The sequence below is a fragment of the Papio anubis genome, chromosome 16, assembly GCF_008728515.1.
Source record: "Papio anubis isolate 15944 chromosome 16, Panubis1.0, whole genome shotgun sequence".
In the NCBI taxonomy this organism is placed as follows: domain Eukaryota; kingdom Metazoa; phylum Chordata; class Mammalia; order Primates; family Cercopithecidae; genus Papio; species Papio anubis.
Window position 1 is genome coordinate 463,285 of NC_044991.1, and position 20,395 is coordinate 483,679.

General features: G+C 62.5%; 3 protein-coding genes across 19 annotated transcripts in view; all 3 read left to right on the top strand.

Moving 5' to 3' along the window:
- The first annotated feature begins 245 nt into the window (after positions 1–245).
- Positions 246–9,868, top strand: MAPK12 (mitogen-activated protein kinase 12). 3 transcript variants are annotated; one of them, XM_009217576.2, is made up of 12 exons: positions 246–681; positions 770–899; positions 3,983–4,041; positions 5,383–5,494; positions 5,613–5,711; positions 5,951–5,998; positions 6,478–6,592; positions 6,797–6,868; positions 7,093–7,172; positions 7,256–7,334; positions 7,417–7,590; positions 9,289–9,868. In XM_009217576.2, the coding sequence occupies exons 1-12, from the start codon at positions 557–559 to the stop codon at positions 9,366–9,368; spliced, it is 1,173 nt and encodes a 390-aa protein (XP_009215840.1). In that variant the 5' UTR covers positions 246–556; the 3' UTR covers positions 9,369–9,868. The 3 variants fall into 3 exon arrangements, with proteins under 3 accessions (XP_009215840.1, XP_003905793.1, XP_017800927.1); XM_003905744.4 differs by having other exon boundaries at positions 261–681; positions 5,613–5,642; positions 9,289–9,866; XM_017945438.3 differs by having other exon boundaries at positions 400–622.
- A 1,456-nt stretch (positions 9,869–11,324) lies between these two features.
- HDAC10 (histone deacetylase 10) lies at positions 11,325–18,050 on the top strand. 13 transcript variants are annotated; one of them, XM_003905742.3, is made up of 20 exons: positions 11,325–11,730; positions 11,799–11,933; positions 12,167–12,263; positions 12,529–12,626; positions 12,725–12,829; positions 12,986–13,054; positions 13,216–13,342; positions 13,440–13,505; positions 13,715–13,774; positions 13,854–13,943; positions 14,133–14,239; positions 14,313–14,380; positions 14,459–14,720; positions 14,831–14,915; positions 15,662–15,753; positions 15,893–15,949; positions 16,249–16,327; positions 16,532–16,714; positions 16,797–16,949; positions 17,097–17,435. In XM_003905742.3, exons 1-20 carry the CDS (start codon positions 11,672–11,674, stop codon positions 17,118–17,120), a joined length of 2,016 nt encoding a protein of 671 aa, XP_003905791.3. In that variant the 5' UTR covers positions 11,325–11,671; the 3' UTR covers positions 17,121–17,435. The 13 variants fall into 13 exon arrangements, with proteins under 13 accessions (XP_003905791.3, XP_009215828.3, XP_009215830.3 ...); XM_009217564.4 differs by having other exon boundaries at positions 11,331–11,730; positions 14,313–14,720; positions 17,081–18,050; XM_009217566.4 differs by having other exon boundaries at positions 11,331–11,730; positions 14,313–14,720; positions 17,132–18,050.
- Positions 17,586–20,395, top strand: part of TUBGCP6 (tubulin gamma complex associated protein 6) — a 33,079-nt gene continuing 30,269 nt past the window's right edge. For all 3 annotated transcript variants that reach the window (XR_001892338.3, XM_003905741.5, XM_017945437.3), the window contains exon 1: positions 17,586–18,860. Coding sequence is in view for 2 of the 3 variants with exons in the window: in XM_003905741.5 (XP_003905790.4) it covers positions 18,120–18,860 (741 nt within the window). In the remaining variant the exon portion in view is untranslated. The remainder of the gene's footprint in view (positions 18,861–20,395) is intronic.

Here is a 20,395-nt window from a genome sequence, read left to right on the forward strand (position 1 = left end):
GCGCTCAGGCTGTCAAGGATGGGCCCTGCGCCCTGGAACCATGGGCAGTCAGGACTGGAGCCCAGGGTCTCAGCAGGAGCTCCCCCCTACCCCGGCTCCACCTCCAGAGCGGGGAAGTTCAGCCAAAGGGGAGAGGCTGACAGGGGTATCTCCACGCCGCGTCCGGCCCTAGGTCGGGACAAAGCTGCGGGGCGGCGCTCCCCTCCCCCTGCGCTTCCCCCCAGGCTCCGGCCCTCCCCCGGCGGCGGCCGCCTCGGGTTTCCGGAGGGGCCGGAGGGCGGGCGAGGGCGTCACGTGCGCGCCGCCCGCGGGCCGGTTGGTCCCCGGGCGGGGGAGGGGCCGTGCGCTGCCTGGGTCGGGGTCGGGCCAGGGTCGGCACCTGGGACATCCCCGAGGGAAGGGCCGGGAACAGGAGCGTCCCAGCGGCGGGCGGGCAAGCAGCGCGGAGTCCGCCCGGGGCGCACGCCGAGGAAGCCCCGCCGATCCCGGGTCCCGGGTCCCCGGTCCTGGGGCACCGCCCGCGGGCTCTGCGGTGTGGGCGGCTCCCGGGCCTGCCATGAGCTCTCCGCCGCCTGCCCGCAGTGGCTTTTACCGCCAGGAGGTGACCAAGACGGCCTGGGAGGTGCGCGCCGTGTACCGGGACCTGCAGCCCGTGGGCTCGGGCGCCTATGGCGCGGTGTGGTGAGCGCGGGCCGGGCGGGGCGGCCGGCGGCGCGGGCGGGGCCTGCGCGGGGTGCCCGGCCTTCCCGCTAAGCGGTCCGCCCCGCAGCTCGGCCGTGGACAGCCGCACCGGCGCTAAGGTGGCCATCAAGAAGCTGTACCGGCCCTTCCAGTCCGAGCTGTTCGCCAAGCGCGCCTACCGCGAGCTGCGCCTGCTCAAGCACATGCGCCACGAGAACGTGAGTCGCGCGACCCCGCTCCGGGAAGGCGCCCCGGCCTCGGCTCGGTTCTGCTGGGCTGGGTCCCTCCACCCGGCAACCCCTTCCCCAGGCAACCTGCTGTGGGGCGGGGCGGGGGTCGGGCCGTGGGCCCCCAGGGGAGGAGGAGAGCAAGGAGACGACTCCCCCAAGGGCCATTCCCCCTCCTCTGCCAGGCCCGGGAAAGAGCCCCTTGACTTGGCGCCTCAGCCAGGCCCTGGTCAGGGGACACGACTTGGCCAGGCCCAGGGGATCCTCCAGGTCTCACGCCAAACCCTGCCCCCAGCCAGGAAGCCCGCGGTGAGAGGATGCTTCCGGCAGGAGGATTTTCCTGGAAGGGGCACCTTCTCTTTCCCATCCGGGCCCCTCTCCAGCCCCTCTGTGGAGCCCACTTTGTTGCTGTCCATCTCCCGAGTCTTCCGACCCAGTGGAGGGGGAGGAGGGGGGCGCCAGAACGTAGGGAGTATGGTGAACCCTCTGGAGCCCCTGGGGGTGAGTGAAGGGTTCAGGGAGCTGCTGTTTGGGGGGCACTGGGCATGGTGGTCATCTCACAGACACCCTCCCTTTTGCTGTGGGGGCCCATCCTTTCCAGTCCTGCCTGTGAGATGCCATGCACAGCTGCCCTGGGCCTCTCCCACGGAGTGGCTGGCTGCTAAGAGCCTGACTTCTCTGCCAGGGGCCCTCTGGTTTCTGGACACAGTCCCACTTGTCCACTGCTCCCCACGTCACTCCTGCCCTGCCCCTGGTCTGGGCCTAGCCTGAAGGCAGGTGGTCTGGGCGCCCGGACCCTAGCTCCAGGGTGAGATGCTCTGGACCCTCCTGGGTCATCCGAGCCACCGGTGCCCTGGGAGAATGAGTCCCTGCGTCCACCAGCAAACCGCCCGCCCCCTGGTTCCTGGCCACCGCCACTCTCTCAGCCCCTTGGGTGGGTCCTTTTCTCTGAGGCTTCCCATAACCCACCCTGACCCCAGCTCACCACCCCGGGCCCTGTGAAATCTGTTTGCGGTGGACACCAGCCTTGCCCCCACCTCAACACCCCCCTCACACTCAGCCCTGCCCCCACTTTGCCACCACCGCACTCCCCCATCCCGCCCGTCACACCAAGACCTTGCCCCAGGACTGTAGCCTTCCCCTCGGCCCCCTGCCCCCACCCACCCACTCACTCACCTGCTCGGGCCTTGCCCCATCCAGCCAAGCGCTCTGGGGCTTTTCGTCTTTTTTTTTTTTCTTTTGAGATGGAGTTTCGCTCTTGTTGCCCAGGCTGGAGTGCAATGGCATGATCTCGGCTCACCACAACCTTTGCCTCCTGGGTTCAAGTGATTCTCCTGCCTCAGCCTCCTGAGTAGCTGGGATTACAGGTCCATGCCACCATGCCTGGGTAATGTTTTGTATTTTTAGTAGAGATGGTGTTTCATTATGTTGGGCAGACTGGTCTCAAACCCCTGACCTCGAGTGATCCCCCTGCCTCGGCCTCCCAAAGTGCTGGGATTACAGGCCTGAACCAGCGCGCCCGTCCACTGGGGCTTCTCTTTTTTGAGATGGGGTCTCCCTCTGTCACCCAGGCTGGAGTGCAATGGCGCGATCTGCGACCTCCACCTCCTGGGTTCACACAATTCTCCTGCCTCAGCCTCTCTAGTAGCTGTGACTCTAGGCACCCACCACCACACCCGGCTAACTTTTTGTATTTTTAGTAGAGACGGGGTTTCACTCTGTTGGCCAGGCTGGTCTTGAACTCCTGACCTCATGATCCGCCTGCCTTCGCCTCCCAAACTGCTGGGAGTGCAGCCGTGACCCACCGTGCTGGGCTCCACCAGGGCTTTAGCCACCACCCTGCTGTCCTGGGGTCCCTGCTGTGCCTGGGGGTCTGCCCCCTGGGCTCCCGGCCTGCAGCTGAGGCTCCTTCCCTGGAACCCCATCTTCCTGGAAGACTGAAGCTCTGTGAGGCCACATGCCTTGCTCAGCGGGGGAGGAGGCTCTGCCACAGGCCTCAGTCCTGCCATCCCCATGCCACCTCCCTCTCCAGGCCAGCCCCCACACCACAGAGGCCAAGCCAAGTCCTATGGCCCCTAGCCCACAGGACCCTGCTTTCCAACTTCTGCCAAAGCGCTCTCCCGGGCACCCTCCAGCTGTCGTGTCCACAGACCCCGCTGCTCCCAGGCCTCCCTGGACGGGCCTCTGTTCCTTCTCCTCCTCCCTCCACATTCTTGCCCACGGCTCTGGCAGAGCTGTCCTTCCAGTTTAGGTCCATTCTTGCTTCACTCTGGCCAGTCCCTACACCACGGCCAGCAGGACGCGTTTAGCATCACACCCGTTTAAATCCTTCCCTGTCTCTTGGGATCAAAGCCAAACTTTCACCTGGTGTGTGCTGCCCTGCCGGCTCCCTCTGGCCTCTCCTCAGCCCCTCCCTGGCCTGGGCCACGGCCACCTGGCCTCCCTCCCTGTGTTCCTCAAACTCTCCAAGTGTTCTCCCTCTTGCCTTGGCCACTCTGCATGTGCCCTCTGCCGGGTGTCCCGCAGCCCACATGTCTACCTGCCCGTCCATCCTTGGCTGTGCAGAACTTCTCCAGGCCTCCCTGGGACCCTGTTACCCCAAAATGCTGAGGCAGCAGTTATCACATGACCTGTCCACTGTCCATCTCCCCAACCAGGGGTGCTGTGGGGACCAGGTCTGGCGGGTCATGGTGCTGTCCACCTGGGCCTCACCAGCAGAGGCCTGGCCTCTCCTCATAGCGCTATCCCTTCCCTGGGTGTGGGTCTGCTTGGTTGGGGAGAAGAGGGGAGAAAGGGGCAAGTGGCAGGAGCCCTTTGGATGGTTCAGAGCCAGCCCAGACTCCGGGTTGCCCTTCCCCCAGAAGATCCCGGCTGTCACCATCCAAAAATAACCTGTCTGTGGGTATGTGTGCCAGGGCTGGGCCACGCTGCCAGTGGGCAGAGCCAGGCCCTTTGGACAGTGGGGCATGACGACAGCTGCAGAGGGGATTTCCTGCCCAGAGGGCTGTGCCACTCGTGGGGGGTGCCCCAGCCCGTGTCCTCTGCTGCACTCTCAACCCTACCTGGCCCCCCAGGTGATTGGGCTGCTGGATGTGTTCACTCCTGATGAGACCCTGGATGACTTTACAGACTTGTGAGTGCCGACCTGGGCTGGCTGCTGGGCACAAGGGGTGGTGGGCAGCTCTGGGCACTGGCTTCAGGTTCCAGGTTGGCATGGGGTTCTCTTCCTGTAGCCTGAGTAGGGGATGCACACTGCCAATCCCCCCCATACTACTCTGCCCCACACCCTCCCCCACATGGTCCTGGGACCCACAGCTGGGCAGAGCTGGGGCTGCTGCCTCCCTTCACGCCTGGCACCTGGGCTCTCCGGCACCGGAGGTGTGAACCTTGGACCTGACCATTTGTTAACAGGAAGGTCCCGTGCTCGGGACCCTGGCACCAAGTGTGTGGCCGGTAACTGGAGCTGCTGACCTTTCCCAGCAGGTGGGGGAGAAGCGGTAGGGAGGACCCACCCTGCCCTTGCCCTGCAGCCGACCACCCCGGGACTCACACCTTGTCGGCCAAGAGTGAAGGGCCAGGCTGACGAAGGCCTGGAGAGGGTAGCAGGTGCCTCCCGCCTGACTTGCAGAGGTCAAGGACCCACGCTGGCCTCAGTGGCCTCTGGGGAGGTGCTAAATACCATTCTCCTGTGTCCGTCTCCACCGGCTCAGCCAGCCCCTCTGACCCAGATGCCTTGCCGTGCCCCCATTGCCCCCAGGCACCTCCCTCATCTCTGGCACAAAGTTCCGAGGTTGAAACCTGACTGCCTCCCTCCCCTGCCTGTGAAGACTCGAGCCTTGCAGCCTCAGCCCCAGCCTGGCACACAGGGCGCTTTAGCAGAGGGTTCAAAAACCCCAAAGGGAGGCCAGGGCAGTGGCTCAAGCCTGTAATCCCAGCACTTTGGGAGGCTGAGACGGGCGGATCACGAGGTCAGGAGATCGAGACCATCCTGGCTAACACGGTGAAACCCCGTCTCTACTAAAAATGCAAAAAATTAGCCGGGCGAGGCGGCGAGCACCTGTAGTCCCAGCTACTCGGGAGGCTGAGGCAGGAGAATGGCGTGAACCCGGGAGGCGGAGCTTGCAGTGAGCTGAGATCCGGCCACTGCACTCCAGCCTGGGCGACAGAGCGAGACTCCGTCTCAAAAAAAACAAAAACAAAAACGCCAAAGGGCAGCCTCCTGCCTGTCTGACAGTCCTCAGGGTGGGAGGGAGGTGTGAGCGTTGCTGGCAGTGACAGTTGGGGCAGGATGGAGCCTGGCACTGCAAGGTGGGGTTGTGAGGATGCCGAGGCTAGTGGGGACGGGTGCTGCAGGGTGACCTTCCCGGGGGCACCTGCTGGATCCCGGATGGGTCTGAGCCTGGGCCTGCTGGGTAGGCCTCTGGGATGCAGAGGCTGGCTCTGCCCACTGATGGTGCTCCGGCCCCTCCCACAGTTACCTGGTGATGCCATTCATGGGCACCGACCTGGGCAAGCTCATGAAACATGAGAAGCTGGGCGAGGACCGGATCCAGTTCCTCGTGTACCAGATGCTGAAGGGGCTGAGGGTATGGCCCTAGGGGAGGCTGCAGGGAGGCAGGCAGGGCCTCGGGGCTGGGCAGAGGAGGGCCCTGTGGCTCTGAGGCCCTGGTACGCTGAAACCTGCCGAATCTTCTGTCCCCGCAGTATATCCATGCTGCCGGCATCATCCACAGAGTGAGTCCTGGTGGAGGAGCCACCCATCAGCCCTCCCCCAGCGCAATCCCCCGCCTCCACGTCCTACCTGTGAGGGTCTGACAGGGTCTGGGGGGGCTGACGGGGTCTGGGGGGGCTGAGCCACGCCTCATGCACAGCCCCTGGTGGGAGCCTGCCTGGATGCCCAGGTACCTGGGTCTGTCCTTGAAGGGCTGCAGAGAGCAAGGGGGCCAGGTCTGGTGGCCCCATCTTTAGGTGCCACCCAGGCTCTTGGCTGTGCCCATGCTCGGGAGGGTGGGGCACAGTGGCCACCTTTCCTCTGTCCCCAGGACCTGAAGCCTGGCAACCTGGCTGTGAACGAAGACTGTGAGCTGAAGGTGTGTGCCGCCTGGCAGGGGCCCCTCCGGATCTGCCCACCTATCTACCTGTCAGGCCTGGGCAGGGGGCCAAGGCCCCAGGCTCTGGGCAGTGGCTAAGGAGCTGGTGGGTGGGTGAGCCCCAGGAGGCAGTGGTATGCCACATGCCATACCTGCAGCGGGTGAGGGTGGGAGGCACCCCCAGGCCCCTGCCTGGTCCAGGACAGGGCTGAGGCCTTGGTGGGCAGCAGGTGACAGCAGGGAGAGGGGAGCCCCAGGGCCCCTGCTCCATCCCAAGGGCAGCTGGGCTCGGTGCACTGGCCAAAGGGAGGAGCTCGCGCAGTTTGGGGTCCGAGGGCTTGGCCTCAAGTCCTCAAAGGTTGTCAGGAGGCCCCAGCTTGGGGCTTCGAGTCCAACCCCCCCGGGGTCTCCTGGACCATGGGTGGCCTGTCCGCTCCTTGGGAGTCCCCTAGAACCCACCTCCCCGATTCTTTCCGCAGATCCTGGACTTTGGCCTGGCCAGGCAGGCAGACAGCGAGATGACTGGCTATGTGGTGACCCGGTGGTACCGGGCACCCGAGGTCATCTTGAATTGGATGCGCTACACGCAGACGGGTGAGAAGCTGCCTAGCGATTTGGGCCTCTCGGGCTGCACCATCTGCTTCTCTACTTCTTCACAGAGAGCCCTGTGGTGGCTGCTCCCCAGGGAGGCTGTTGAGCTGGGGTGGGAGCCGGGTGGGTGGACTGTGTCTGTGTTTCCTCCCTCCCCATCTCATCCCGTCCCCCTGCCCACGGGGCTGACCATGGCTTTTATCTCAGTGGACATCTGGTCTGTGGGGTGCATCATGGCGGAGATGATCACAGGCAAGACGCTGTTCAAGGGCAGCGACCGTATCCTCCAGCAGCACCGGGGGGGGTGGGGATGGCTCCTGCCCAGGTGGGGGGTTCTGGGGGGGTTGGGGATGGCTCCTGCCCAGGTGGGGGGGTCTGGGGGGGTGGGGATGGCTCCTGCCCAGGTGGGGGGTTCTAGGGGGGTGGGGATGGCTCCTGCCCAGGTGGGGGCAGTGAGGGCCCTGATCTCTGGCCCCCGAGCTGTGCTCCTGACCTCAGTGCAGACCTGGACCAGCTGAAGGAGATCATGAAAGTGACAGGGACGCCTCCAGCTGAGTTTGTGCAGCGGCTGCAGAGTGATGAGGTCAGTGGTGAGTGGGGAGCTGGGTGGGGGTGGGGGCGGACCCGGGCCTCGGTGTTGGCCCCTCACCCTTTCTTTCCACATAGGCCAAGAACTACATGAAGGGCCTCCCTGAGTTGGAGAAGAAGGATTTTGCCTCCATCCTGACCAATGCAAGCCCTCTGGGTAGGGCTGGCTAGTGTGGGGGCCACCAGGTGCTGGAGTGTGGGGCCTCCCGCAGTCTGGCCTGACGCACCTTCCCCCGCAGCTGTGAACCTCCTGGAGAAGATGCTGGTGCTGGATGCGGAGCAGCGGGTGACGGCAGCCGAGGCACTGGCCCATCCCTACTTCGAGTCCCTGCATGACAAGGAAGATGAGCCCCAGGTCCAGAAGTATGACGACTCCTTTGATGACGTGGACCGCACGCTGGATGAATGGAAGCGTGAGCTGGGGGCTCCGGGCAGGGCCTGTGTGGACCCGAGTTGGGGGTTCTGGGCAGGGCCTGTGTGGACCTGTGAGTGGGGGGGCTCTGGGCAGGGCCTGTGTGGACCCTGTGGGCCCTGTGCAGGTGACCAGGCTCAGAGTCCTAAATCCCCGTCCCTGGGATGCAGGTCAGGTGAGGAGAATGGGAGGTCAGAGGGCAGCATGGGGCCGTGTGGCCTGGTGGAAATGACCTCTGGCTGGAGCTGAAAGAGGAAAGGAGGGTGTTCCTGGCAGGCTCAGCACAGAGGCTGGCACAGAAGGAGCCGGGAACAGTGAAGGGCAGCTGTGAGTCAGGGCAGCAGGGCCCACTTAGCCCCTCCTGGCCCCCAGACCTGCTGCCCTTCCGCCATGTCCAGGCCAGAGACCCGGGCCACCGTGCCACCCTCACCATGTCCATTTGTCCCTAAGGCCTCTCTCCTCACATCTCGTGAATCTGTCCTTGCCTCTTCTTGCCCCAGGTGTTTTTTTTTTTTTTTTTTTTTTTAGACAGTCTCGCTCTGTTGCTCAGGCTGGAGTGTGGTGGCGTGATCTTGGCTCATTGCAAGCTCCGCCTCCCGGGTTCACACCATTCTCCTGCCTTAGCCTCCCGAGTAGCTGGGACTACAGGTGCCCGCCACCACGCTCGGCTAACTTTTTGTAATTTTAGTAGAAATAGGGTTTCACCGTGTTAGCCAGGATGGTCTTGATCTCCTGACCCCATGATCCGCCCACCTCGGCCTCTCAAAGTGCTGGGATTATAGGCGTGAGCCACCGCGCCCGGCCCTCTCTTTGGTCCATTTTAGGATCCTTCCCATCTGGACAAGACATGTATGTCTTATATACCCAAGATAGTCCCCAGGGCCTCACCTGTCTCCCCCAGCCCCCCTGAGCAGTCCAGACCCCAACCCTAACTACTAGGGTCCATCATCCCCTATACCAGGGGCTATCCCCTCATCTTGGAGGGCTGGCCAAGGCCTGTGCAGCCTCAGGCTGAACTCAGAGAAGCCTCCCCAGCTCCCACAGCTATGCTATGGCCTGAGGCTATGCTGGACCTGGCTTCATTTTTGCTCCAGAATGGCAGGCTGTGTCTACTTCATGGCTGCATGACCAACCTGTGGTGGGGGTGCCCGGGGACAGCAGGTGGACACTGGGAGCAGTGCCGTGTTTCAGGCCCTGTCCTGGCTCTGCCTTGGGCGCAGGGCCTTGGTCCTCCACACTGGCTGGGTGGGGCTGGATGGACTGAGATTCTTCACCTGTGCTCCTTAGGGCCACGGGTCCCTGGGTGCCTGCAGCAGGGCCTCCACCCTTCGCTGTGTGTGCTTAGTTGTGTGCTTATGAGTTTGGCTTTGATTAAAGGTTTCTCCTGCTAAAAAGATAATTTGAAAACCATGGGCCATAGGATCCTCTCTGTAGTCCCCACCCACACAACTGTAGCTGGGGCCTCAGCTTTTAGGACAGACCGTGGTGGACACGTGGCCAAGCCCTGGCCACCTCCCCTTTCCCTGGAAAATCCGGATCTAGAGCAATGGCCTCTTCACACAAACCTTCTCTCAGTGGTTTGGACATTAGGATTAGAGAAGGGCCCCATGAGGCACCGCCAGGCGTGTCTGTGAGTGACACCCCAGGATGGAAGGCAAAGGCTGACCCTGGTTTCTGTCGTGCCCCCCGCCCCCGCCAGGTGTTACTTACAAAGAGGTGCTCAGCTTCAAGCCTCCGCGGCAGCTGGGAGCCAGGGTCTCCAAGGAGACGGCTCTGTGAAGATCTCTGAGCTCCAGGGTGGCAGTGAGGACCACCTTCACCTTCCACCTGAGAGGGGACCCTCGTTGCCACCTTGACCTTGGCTGGGGCTTGCATCCCAAGGCATCTGTCGGAGCAGACCCCTGGGTTCCATGGACCCTCCTCCCCATGCCCGTGCCTCTGCTCTCGGGTGCCTATCCTGGAGGAGCACCTGAACTTTCTGGACAGGACCTCTGGCCGACCTGGGGATGGCCTCTGATGCCTGGAGCCGGGGCCCCCTTGCCCGGTGCCCTCAGAAACCTCGGAGCTGGTGGGGCTCCAGGTCAGGCCCTGGCCTCTGAGCCCTGCCTGGTCTGGGCCATGCGGAGGAAGAACAGAGGGTGGGCGCAGGGCACCAACTCAGGGACATCCCTTCTCCTGGGCGACGTCAGTGGACCTTCCTGCACCCCCTGCCTGGAATGTAAATCAACTGTGTGGCGCCCACGTGGCTGGAACGAAATAGACCCTTCTGTGGCTCCATGCTCTGGCTGTGCGTCCTCATGCTGCGACCTGTCTTAAGGCCTCCAAGCCCTTGGCCTGCATGTAGAGGAGGCTGGCCTAATAGCTCAGACCCTCAGAGCCAGCTGGGGGGCCTGAGCATCCCATCTCTCCCAGGCCACAAAGCTGGTGCCCACTTCCCCAGACCTGTGCCAGTGAGCTTCGAACCCCCACATTAGGGCTTGGCCTCCTCCCCTTTTACAGGGTGACCTTCTGCTAATGGCTTAGAGTCTGAGCCACTGTGTGTGGATCCTGAAGCCAGACCCGGGGCAGGGCCTGATGGGGAGAAATGTTAGGATCTACCCTAGCTCTCTGCACCCTCCAAGGCCAGCAGGTCCCTGGGGGGAGGGGGCACACTGAACACCTTGAGACCCCTCTGGCCCCTGTGGTGGAGTGGTGAGCACAGAGGGCTGGGTTTTGTTCTTGATCAAACCTCTAGCCCCTACCTACTACTGTACTCCAGTGGTATCTTCATGCCCAGGCCGCCCTCTGCAGGCCATTCGGTGTTTCCAAGGGTGGCGGCTGGACCACAGGCTACGGGCACCTCCAAACCTGTCCCAGGGCAGGGGGTTACAGTAGAGAGACCAGTGAGGGCAGGCCAGGCCAGGCGTCCTCCTCGGTGGACACTTCCACAGCTGGCCCAGCCAAATTGAACCTGATGAGCTGCCACGACAGACGCCTTCTCTGCCAGCGACCCTCATGCCTCTCCAGGGCATCCGGGCATGGGGGACGTGATCCCCATCAGCTCGGGAGCCGCGCTGACTTGTGTCATGGCTGCTGTCCACACGGGGCCCAGCTTCCTGCCATAGGTGGCCTGAGGACTGGGGGCCCCAAAACTGACCCAACTAAACGTGAGCTCCGGCGGGGACAGGGTGGCCCCTGGGCTCCAGGGGGGCTCCGGTCTCCTCTTGGGGCACCTTGCTCCGTGGCTGTGCCCGCGCCTCCTGCCTTCCTCACTTCCTCTGTTCCCCGCCACGCTACCGCAACTCCGGTCCAGCGTCCCCGCCTCCACCGACCTTGACTCTGCTCTTAGGCCAGGGATCTTCTCGGAGCTAGAACCGGACTCGCCCTCCTTAAACCTCCAGGGCGGTGCTGCGCCTGGATGCAACCACGACCACCGCCCTGAGCCGGCCGCAGCGCCACCCGCCTCCCCGCGGGCTTCTCCCGCCTCGTGGCCTTTGCCTGCGGACCCCTCGCCCCGCTCGCCCTTCACCCCGGCTCTTCCTGCGCTCGGGCCGGGTGGCCTTGGGGCTGCGCTGGACCCTGACCCGGGAGCTGGAGCAGAACGGGGCTCGCCTCGGCAGGCTCAGCCACAGGCGTTCGGGTGGGGCTGCGGCGACCACCAGCGCAGGGCCTGGGAACCCCGCCCCTCTAGGAGGGGATCGGGGCGGGGCCGAGGGGGAGGCGGAGCAGCAGCGCAGCTCGGAGGGCTGGCGGCTCCGGGCGCTGAGGTTTCCGCGCCTGCTGATTCCTCGCTCCGGAGCGGGGCTCGCGATAGCGAGCGGGAGCAGGGCGCGGGGCGGGACCCGGGTCCGAGGCGAGGAAGCCGGGAGCCGTGCGCGGGGAGCCTCCCCCTTCGACTGCAGCCTCGCTCGGCGCCTTCTGCACGCCTGGGATCCCGGAGCCTGCCTAGTTCTGTGCGCTCCCGCCCAGGCCGGTGCCCGCCGCCCGCCTGCGCCCCAGGCAGGTCCCAGGCCTCCGGCTGCTCCCGGCCGAAGGTGGAGACTGGCAGTGGCAGGCACCGCTGGCGAGGGCGTTTGGGGACCCAGGGTGACCACGGCGCAGCCATGGGGACCGCGCTTGTGTACCATGAGGACATGACGGCCACCCGGCTGCTCTGGGACGAGTAAGTGGGACCTGGCCGAGGTGGGGTGCGGGGAGGGACCTCTGGACTGAGCTCTTCGTCTGCCCCAGCCCCGAGTGCGAGATTGAGCGCCCTGAGCGCCTGACCGCAGCCCTGGACCGCCTGCGGCAGCGCGGCCTGGAACAGAGGTGTCTGCGGTTGTCAGCCCGCGAGGCCTCGAAAGAGGAGCTGGGCCTGGTGCACAGGTCAGGAGGGGGGAAGCCCCCCCATGATATGGGGGCAGGCAACCCATCTAGAAACCTGGGAACCTGGGCCTGCCAGCCTTGAAGACAGATCCTCTCCCTATGCACCTTGGGTGGGCTCACAGGCTTGAGGAAGTGACAGGGTGGCCACTCCCACCACAAATCCCAGCTCCCCCCTCCTGGCCCCCTGCTCCTGCTGGTGACCCTGCCTCTCCTGCCTGCCCATCTGCATGCAGCCCAGAGTATGTGTCCCTGGTCAGGAAGACCCAGGTCCTAGGCGAGGAGGAGCTGCAAGCGCTGTCCGGACAGTTCGACGCCATCTACTTCCACCCGGTGCGTGTCCCCGGACACACTCACCTGTGCAGACACATGCACGCGCCTCTGCACATTCACAGTCATGGCTGCCAATCCCAGCCAGCGTCCCCTGGTCCGTGCACGTGACATTGTCCAGCACACCTGCCTGCTGGCACTGCCAGAGCCTGGGACTGGCCTGTTGTGCTCAGCAGCTGGTGCCTTGCAGCCTGACACAAGTGTGGGCATGGCCTGCAAAGGGCAGCAGGGAAGGCGTGGGGGCTCATCTGTGCCCCTGCGCCCACAGAGTACCTTTCACTGTGCACGCCTCGCCGCAGGGGCTGGACTACAGCTGGTGGATGCTGTGCTCACGGGAGCTGTGCAAAACGGGCTTGCCCTGGTGAGGTGAGAGCTGCTGCTTCCCCTAGCTGCTCCTCTGTGGGTGGCCCCGTGAGGGGCCAGGGCAACCCTGACACAACCCAAATCCTCCTCTCACGCCATAGGCCCCCCGGGCACCACAGCCAGAGGGCAGCTGCCAACGGGTTCTGCGTGTTCAACAACGTGGCCATAGCAGCTGCATATGCCAAGCAGAAGCATGGGCTACACAGGTGTGTGCCAGGCTGGCTGCAGGGGTGTGGGCCCAGGCCACACAGCAAGGGGCGGCACAGGTGGTGAGAGAACCCAGCCAGCATTTTCCCATCCCTGGCCGGGCTCCTGGAGGTAGGAGGCCCTGCCCCTCAGCCAGCAGCGCTGTCTGTGCCCAGGATCCTCATCGTGGACTGGGATGTGCACCATGGCCAGGGGATCCAGTATCTCTTTGAGGATGACCCCAGGTGAGCAAGGGTGCAGACAGCACCCTTTCCTGCAACCCCAGCCTGGCCTGGGAAAATCCAAGGGCAAGATACAGACGTGCTCGGGTCAGGGTTCTACGGGCAGCTGTAGAGCTGTTGACGGTCCTGACCTCTGATCTCTGGCCCTGGCTGGCCGTTGGCAGCGTCCTTTACTTCTCCTGGCACCGCTATGAGCATGGGCGTTTCTGGCCTTTCCTTCGAGAGTCAGATGCAGACGCAGTGGGGCGGGGACAGGGCCTCGGCTTCACTGTCAACCTGCCCTGGAACCAGGTGCCTACCCTCAAGCCCCAGGCCCCCACCCAGACCCCTCCCCCCAGCCCCCTCCCCTGCCCCACAGTTCAGGATGTAGCCTGGGATGTCCTGCCAGGTCGGGATGGGAAATGCTGACTACGTGGCTGCCTTCCTGCACCTGCTGCTCCCACTGGCCTTTGAGGTGACTGCACGGAGGATTCCCCCAGGGCAGCCGGGTGGGAGGGAACTTGGTGCCTGGAGCGCCACGGTGAAGGCAGGAGGAGGGTTATGAGCTGCCCCACTGCTGCCTGGCAGGGAAGAGTGCTCAGGAGGGGATGGGATGGGCCTGGCTTGCCCTCACCTGGGCTCCAGCCCCTCTCTCAACCCTCCCCACCCCGGCCTGACCTGTAGTTTGACCCTGAGCTGGTGCTGGTCTCAGCAGGATTTGACTCAGCCATCGGGGACCCTGAGGTGAGGGCCTTGCCTGGCCAGGGAGGGCTTCTAGGGTCCTGGAGCCCAGGTCCCCCATCACACATGGCTTTGGTTCCAGGGGCAAATGCAGGCCACGCCAGAGTGCTTCGCCCATCTCACACATCTGCTGCAGGTGCTGGCCGGCGGCCGGGTCTGCGCCATGCTGGAGGTGACTGGGGAGGGCACATAGGGAGCGTTCCTGGGCCAGAGGTCTGGGGGTCAGGAGCATGGGAGCCAGGTGCCCACGTGGTACTTGGGAGGGGCATCCTGCCCGGGATAGAGCCAGGCAAGGGCCCTCCTGGTGACACCCCATCCCAGTGATATCTCTGCCCCAATCATGTCTCCACCCTCCTCCCAGGGCGGCTACCACCTGGAGTCACTGGCTGAGTCAGTGTGCATGACAGTACAGACGCTGCTGGGCGACCCGGCTCCACCCCTGTCAGGGCTCATGGTGCCATGTCAGAGGTTCGAGGGGAGGGAGGGCAGGCGGGGCTGGGGTGTGAGGCCAGGCGTCACCACTGTTGTGTCTCCCCCACAGTGCCCTGGAGTCCATCCAGAGTGCCCGTGCTGCCCAAGCCCCGTACTGGAAGAGCCTGCAGCTGCAAGGTCAGTGTGGCCAGGTGCTAGGCTGCAGGATCCCACCTCAGGCTCCGTGCAGTGGCTATGACTCTGAACTGTCCCTAGATGTGACCCCTGTGCCGACGAGCCCCAGCACCCACTCCCCAGAGGGGAGGCCTCCACCTCTGCTGCCTGGGGGTCCCATGTGTAAGGCAGCTGTACCTGCACCTGCACCGAGCTCCCTCCTGGACCAGCCGTGCCTCTGCCCTGCACCCTCTGTCCGCACCACTGTTGCCCTGACAGCGCCAGATATCACACTGGTCCTGCCCCCTGATGTCATCCAACAGGAAGGGTCAGCCCTGAGGGAGGAGACAGAAGCCTGGGCCAGGTGGGCAGGGCTGGCCTGGGGAGGATGGGGCCGCATCTACACCTGTGCGTGTGTGTGCCTGACGTGTAGTCACTACGTGTCTGTGTGTCCCTCTGGTCTGTCCACCACAGGCCACACGAGTCCCTGGCCCGGGAGGAGGCCCTCACTGCACTTGGGAAGCTCCTGTACCTCTTAGATGGGATGCTGGATGGGCAGGTGGGAGCACCTGTGAGGGGTTGGGGGTGCTGTGGACCTAGGGGCAGGGACCAGGACCTGCCAACGAGATGTGGCCTGTCCAGAGGAGGGCTGGGTGGTGCAGAACCACATGGATGTGAACGTTGCCTTGTGCCAAGAATGGTTCCCAGAACAGCCCCAGGGATGGGGATCACTAGCGTGTCTGACCTCTGACCTCAGCTTCGTCAGTTAAATGCTCTTTGGCAGAGAGGTGAAGGGGGTGATTTAAAGTATACATTTAGGCATGAGCAATGGCTCATGCCTGTAATAACAGCAGTTTGGGGGGCCAAGGTGGGAGGAATGTTTGAGCTCAGGAGTTCAAGACCAGCCTAGAGAACATACAGAGACCCTGTCTCCACAAAAAATAAAAAAGTCAGCCAAGTGTGGTGGCATGTGCCTGTAGTTCAGGTACTTAGGAGGCTGAGGCAGGAGGATCACTTAAGCCCAGTAGTTTGAGACTGCGGTGAGCTATAATTGCGCCACGGCACGCCAGCCTGGGTACAGAACAAGTCCCTGTCTCTCAAAAAAAAAAAAAAAAAAAAAAAAAGAAAGAAAAAAAATTACAGACGTAAGCATCTTATTTACAGAAGCGGAGTAATTGACCTGAGTGTAAGAAGTGTGGCTGGCAGTAGCCACAGAGATACACCGAATGCAGGGAACCGTGGATCTGTTTACCTGGCTCGGGAGTTGGCTGCTGCCTCGTCCTCCACTGTTTATTCATCCCACAGGTGAACAGTGGCATCGCAGCCACTCCAGCCTCTGCTGCAGCAGCCACCCTGGATGTGGCTATTCAGAGAGGCCTGTCCCACGGAGCGCAGAGGTAAGCTTCACTTGACCATCCGGAGCCTCTGAGGGCAGGACCTGTGGGCACCCCTATCCTGGCTGGCCAAGCAGAGAGAGCTCTGGGAATGGACTCTGGACAACAGGAACACCTGTCCTGAGGCCAGCTCTTCCTCCAGGCTGCTGTGTGTGGCCCTGGGACAGCTGGACCGGCCTCCAGACCTCGCCCATGACGGGTAGGACTCTCACGTCTTGCATCTGTCCAGCCATGGATGTGAATGGGCATGCGACGGATGTGTGCCTGGGCCCCAGGGTGATGGGTGGGTGGGGCACTTGGTACTGAATGGAGCCTTCCTCAGCTGGGGTTTGGGAGAAGGGCTGCTACAGGCAATGCCAGGTGGGTCTCCAGCACAGAGGCTCAGCAGTCACAGCACCCCTGCCCATGGCCCTGTGAATGCTCTTCCACCTCTGCCTCTGTGGTCTGGGCTCAGGAGGGTGAGCAGGGCCTTACACTTATGCACATGTGTCCTGGAAGGAGGACTCTGTGGCTGAACATCGGGGGCAAGGAGGCAGCCGCCCTATCCATGTTCCATGTCTCCACGCCACTGCCAGTGGTGAGTGACCACGCCACGCGGCAAGGCAGGTGCTGGGGAGCCCATGGATGTGTGCCGCTGCTGCTTGCTGGCATGTCATGATAGCAGGCCTCTGGTCCTTCCTGTCTCCCTGCTCCTGCTCCAGGGGCCCTGAGACTGAGAGGTTGGGGGGCCAGAGCCAGCAGGTGTCTGTAGATGAGGAGCTGGGCTCTGCTGTCCCCACAGATGACTGGTGGCTTCCTGAGCTGCATCTTGGGCTTGGTGCTGCCCCTGGCCTATGGCTTCCAGCCTGACCTGGTGCTAGTGGCACTAGGGCCTGGCCATGGCCTGCAGGGCCCCCACGCTGCACTCCTGGCTGCCATGCTTCGGGGGCTGGCAGGGGGCCGAGTCCTGGCCCTCCTGGAGGAGGTAAGCTGGGCAGGGTGGAGGTGCTGTGGGGTGGGATGAGGGGAAGGACCAATGACTGCTTCCGTCTTCGCCCCTGGCCCAGGACTCCACACCCCAGCTAGCAGGGATCCTGGCCCGGGTGCTGCGTGGAGAGGCACCTCCTAGCCTAGGCCCTTCCTCTGTGGCCTCCCCGGAGGACGTCCAGGCTCTGATGTACCTGAGAGGGCAGCTGGAGCCTCAGTGGAAGATGCTGCAGGTGAGGCTGATTGCGGAGGCATGGCTCTGCCCTGGGGCCCGGCTCTGCCGCAGAGGTCGGTGGGGAGGGCAGGGCAAGTGAGTGCTGAGAACCAGCTCCAGTGCAGGAGGCCAGCTGCGCGCCTCCTCCAGGCTCCTCCTCCTGTAGTGCCGTCCTCACCTGGTGGCTTGAAATCGGCCAAGGTGGGAGCATTTATGCCGCAGAAATGACACCGCACGCCAGCGCCTCGCTGTCGCGATCCGGACCCCAAGCCCGCGGCTCCCACGACTCCGGAGCACGGAACCCCGCCCACTCCCACCCCCGTCCCCTCCCACCCGTGCTTCCCCCGCTCCACCCCTCACTTCGCCTCGCCCCGCCCCACCCATCGCGCCCTGGCCCGTCCCATCCGAGCCCATGCAACCCACCCTCGGTCCCGTTCCGGCCCCTGCGCCCCGCTGCCCTTCCCTCCCCGCCCTTGCGCCGTGAGTAAACATGGGTCAAACGAAACCCTGGTTCTGCCTCCTTTACTGAACACGCTGGCCTCGATCTCTCAACCGCGGTGCGGGACTCAGGCCGGAAGTGCGCCGCGGCCCGGGTCTCACTTTCACGCGCAGCCGGCGTTCCCGTGACGTATTTCCGGCGCGCCCGCCCTAGCGCTCTTCACGCTCGCGCTGCTGTGACGCGACGGAGGCGGCGGGAGCGGGAGCAGTGGGCTTTTTCCACAGGTGACGCCTGGAGAACGGGTGGACGTGCAGGCCGGGACCCACCCGGCTGCGCCCCCAGACTCTCCGCTGCCCACGAGTCTCGGAGTGGCACCCTCTCCTGGTCGTCTCCTCTCGTGGGGCCCGAAGAACGGGGCAAAGCCGAGTTCGTGCGCTGTACTGCGCGGGCGCGCGTTTCGTTCTTCGGGTTTGCCATGGTTCTGTGACTCCCTAAAGGTTGAGGGCTACTGAATTGGAAGAAACGCCGAGCTGGCTTCTGGGGGGCTGCCGGGCGCCGGGCAGCGTGTTTACTCTGAGTAGAGCAACCGCAAAACCTCCTTTAAAAAATACCCGTTCTGAGCTGCGGCGTTGGAGAGGCCGCCTGTCATTCAGCCCCTTCAGACCCTCTCTCACTCCGTCTTCCGGAGCGTGAGTGAAGCCCGGGTGAGGTGTTTTCCCACACGCCGGGGGCCCGGAGCTGGGAAGGGGCATGGCCAGCATCACGCAGCTGTTCGACGACCTGTGTGAGGCTCTCCTGCCGGCTGCCAAGACTCACCTGGGCCAGCGCAGTGTGAACCGGAAGAGGGCAAAGCGGAGCCTCAAGAAGGTGGCCTACAATGCGCTTTTCACAAATCTTTTTCAAGATGAGACTCAACAGCTGCAGCCTGACATGTCAAAACTACCAGCGAGAAACAAGATCCTCATGTTGTCCTTTGACTTGAGAGTGGGTGGCCTGGGCCCCGAGGCCGACCGTCTGGAGGAGCTTGTGGAGGAGCTTGAAGCAGCCCCTTGCTGTCCGCTTTTGGAGGTGGGGTCTGTTTTGGACCTCCTGGTTCAGCTGGCAGGGAGTGGTCCCCCTCAACTTCTGCCGAGAAATCGAGACTACTTCCTTAACAACAAGCACGTGGGGAGAAACGTTCCCTATAGCGGCTATGATTGCGACCACCTGAGTGTGTTTGAGACGGACGTTCAGTCTCTGATCTCTAGAGAAGAGTGTTTGTGTCACAGCATGATCCAGGAAACACTTCAGGTTATGGAGGCTGCTCCAGGCACCGGCCTGCCCACCGTCGGGCTCTTCTCATTTGGTGACTCTTGTGGTGACAGGTTTGAGAGAGACACCCGGGTCTCGCTCTTCGGGGCCCTTGTGCACAGCCGCACTGACGACATGGACGTCCGACTGGGCCTGCCCCCCGTGCCAGACAATGCAGACCTCTCTGGGCTGGCCATTAAGGTAGAATGTTTGGTTTTTTCCTCTTTCACCTTTCTTGGGGTTTGGAAAATGCTTTCTGTGCCTTTCTTTTTTTTTTTTTTTTTTTTGGAGACAGGGTCTCACTCTGTCACTCAGGCTGGAGTGCAGTGGCGTGATCTTGGCTCACTGCAACCTCCACCTCCTGGGCTCAAGCAATTCTCGTACCTCAGCCTCCCAAGTAGCTGGAATTACAGTCACCTGCCTCCACGCCTGGCTAATTTTTTTTTTTTGGAGATGGAGTCTCTCTCTGTTGCCCAGGCTGGAGTGCAGTGGTGCGATCTCGGCTCACTGTAACCTCCACCTCCCGGGGTCAAGTGGTTCTCCTCCCTCAGCCTCTTGCATAGCTGGGATTACAGGCGTGAGCCACCATGCCCAACTAATTTTTGTATTTTTAGTAGAGACGGGGTTTCACCATGTTGGCCAGGCTCGTCTCCAACTCCTGACCTCAGTTGATCCACCCACCTCGGCCTCCCAAAGTGCTGGAATTAAGGTCACTGCGCCTGGCCCAGTGACCTTCCTTTTATCATGGTGAAAGGGGGGATAGTCTGGTGGCTGCATTGTGGGGTGGGGCTACTGGAGTGGACTTACTGGCGGCCACCCTGCTCTGCAAGGACAGTGCTGCCCACCTGCCGGCCAAAGCAACGTGCTGCTTTTCATCTTTACCTAACGGGGCATGTCATTAAGCCTCCTCTGCCTTCTAGAGCTGCCATTTAAATTTAAGTTAATTAAAACAAAATAAAAAATTCAGTTCCTCAGCCCCACAAGCCACATTTCAAGTGCTCAGTAGCCACACGTGGCAAAAGTGTTCACGTTTTGTGATACGTGCAATTGGATATGCTTTTGCTGTCTGTTGCCTGAGGCTTTCCCATGGTCCCGTGTAGCTCCTCATTTGAGTTTTGTATTTTATTGCTTTATCAGTGTTGCCAAAAGGATACATTGTTACTAGTGATTCTATTCCTATGAGATAGCTAGACAATTTATAAACATATCTAATGCTACAGCAAATGTCTTGGTGTACAGCAGTTTTGTGTTTTGTTTTTGAGACAAGTCTCGCATATTGCCCAGGCTGGAGTGCCATGGTGTGGTCTCGGCTCACTGCAACCTCCATCTCCTGGGTTCAAGTGATTCTCCTGCCTCAGCCTCCTGAGTATCTGGGACTCCAGGCGTGTGCCACCACACCCAGCTAATTTTTGTATTTTTTTGTATTTGTATTTTTTTTAATTTGATGATTTTTTTTTTTTTTTTTTTGAGACAGAGTCTTGCTCTGTCGCCTAGGCTGGAGTGCGGTGGCACGATCTTGGCTCACTGCAAGCTCCGCCTCCCAAGTTCACGCCATTCTCCCACCTCAGCCTCCCGAGTAGCTGGGACTACAGGCGCCCGCCACCACGCCTGGCTAATTTTTTGTGTTTTCAGTAGAGACGGGGTTTCACTGTGTTAGCCAGGATGGTCTCAATCTCCTGAGCTCGTGATCCACCCACCTCAGCCTCCCAAAGTGCTGGGATTACAGGTGTGAGCCT

Excerpts from the sequence above, each read along its gene's own strand:
- MAPK12 (XM_009217576.2), top strand. The coding sequence starts at position 557 with ATGAGCTCTCCGCCGCCTGCCCGCAGTGGCTTTTACCGCCAGGAGGTG. Across the intron at positions 5,999-6,477 it reads ACGAAGACTGTGAGCTGAAG|ATCCTGGACTTTGGCCTGGC; the intron begins GTGTGTGCCGCC and ends TTCTTTCCGCAG. Across the intron at positions 6,593-6,796 it reads GATGCGCTACACGCAGACGG|TGGACATCTGGTCTGTGGGG; the intron begins GTGAGAAGCTGC and ends CTTTTATCTCAG.
- HDAC10 (XM_009217563.4), top strand. The coding sequence starts at position 11,672 with ATGGGGACCGCGCTTGTGTACCATGAGGACATGACGGCCACCCGGCTG. Across the intron at positions 12,830-12,985 it reads CAGAAGCATGGGCTACACAG|GATCCTCATCGTGGACTGGG; the intron begins GTGTGTGCCAGG and ends GTCTGTGCCCAG. Across the intron at positions 13,506-13,714 it reads TGCTCCCACTGGCCTTTGAG|TTTGACCCTGAGCTGGTGCT; the intron begins GTGACTGCACGG and ends CCTGACCTGTAG.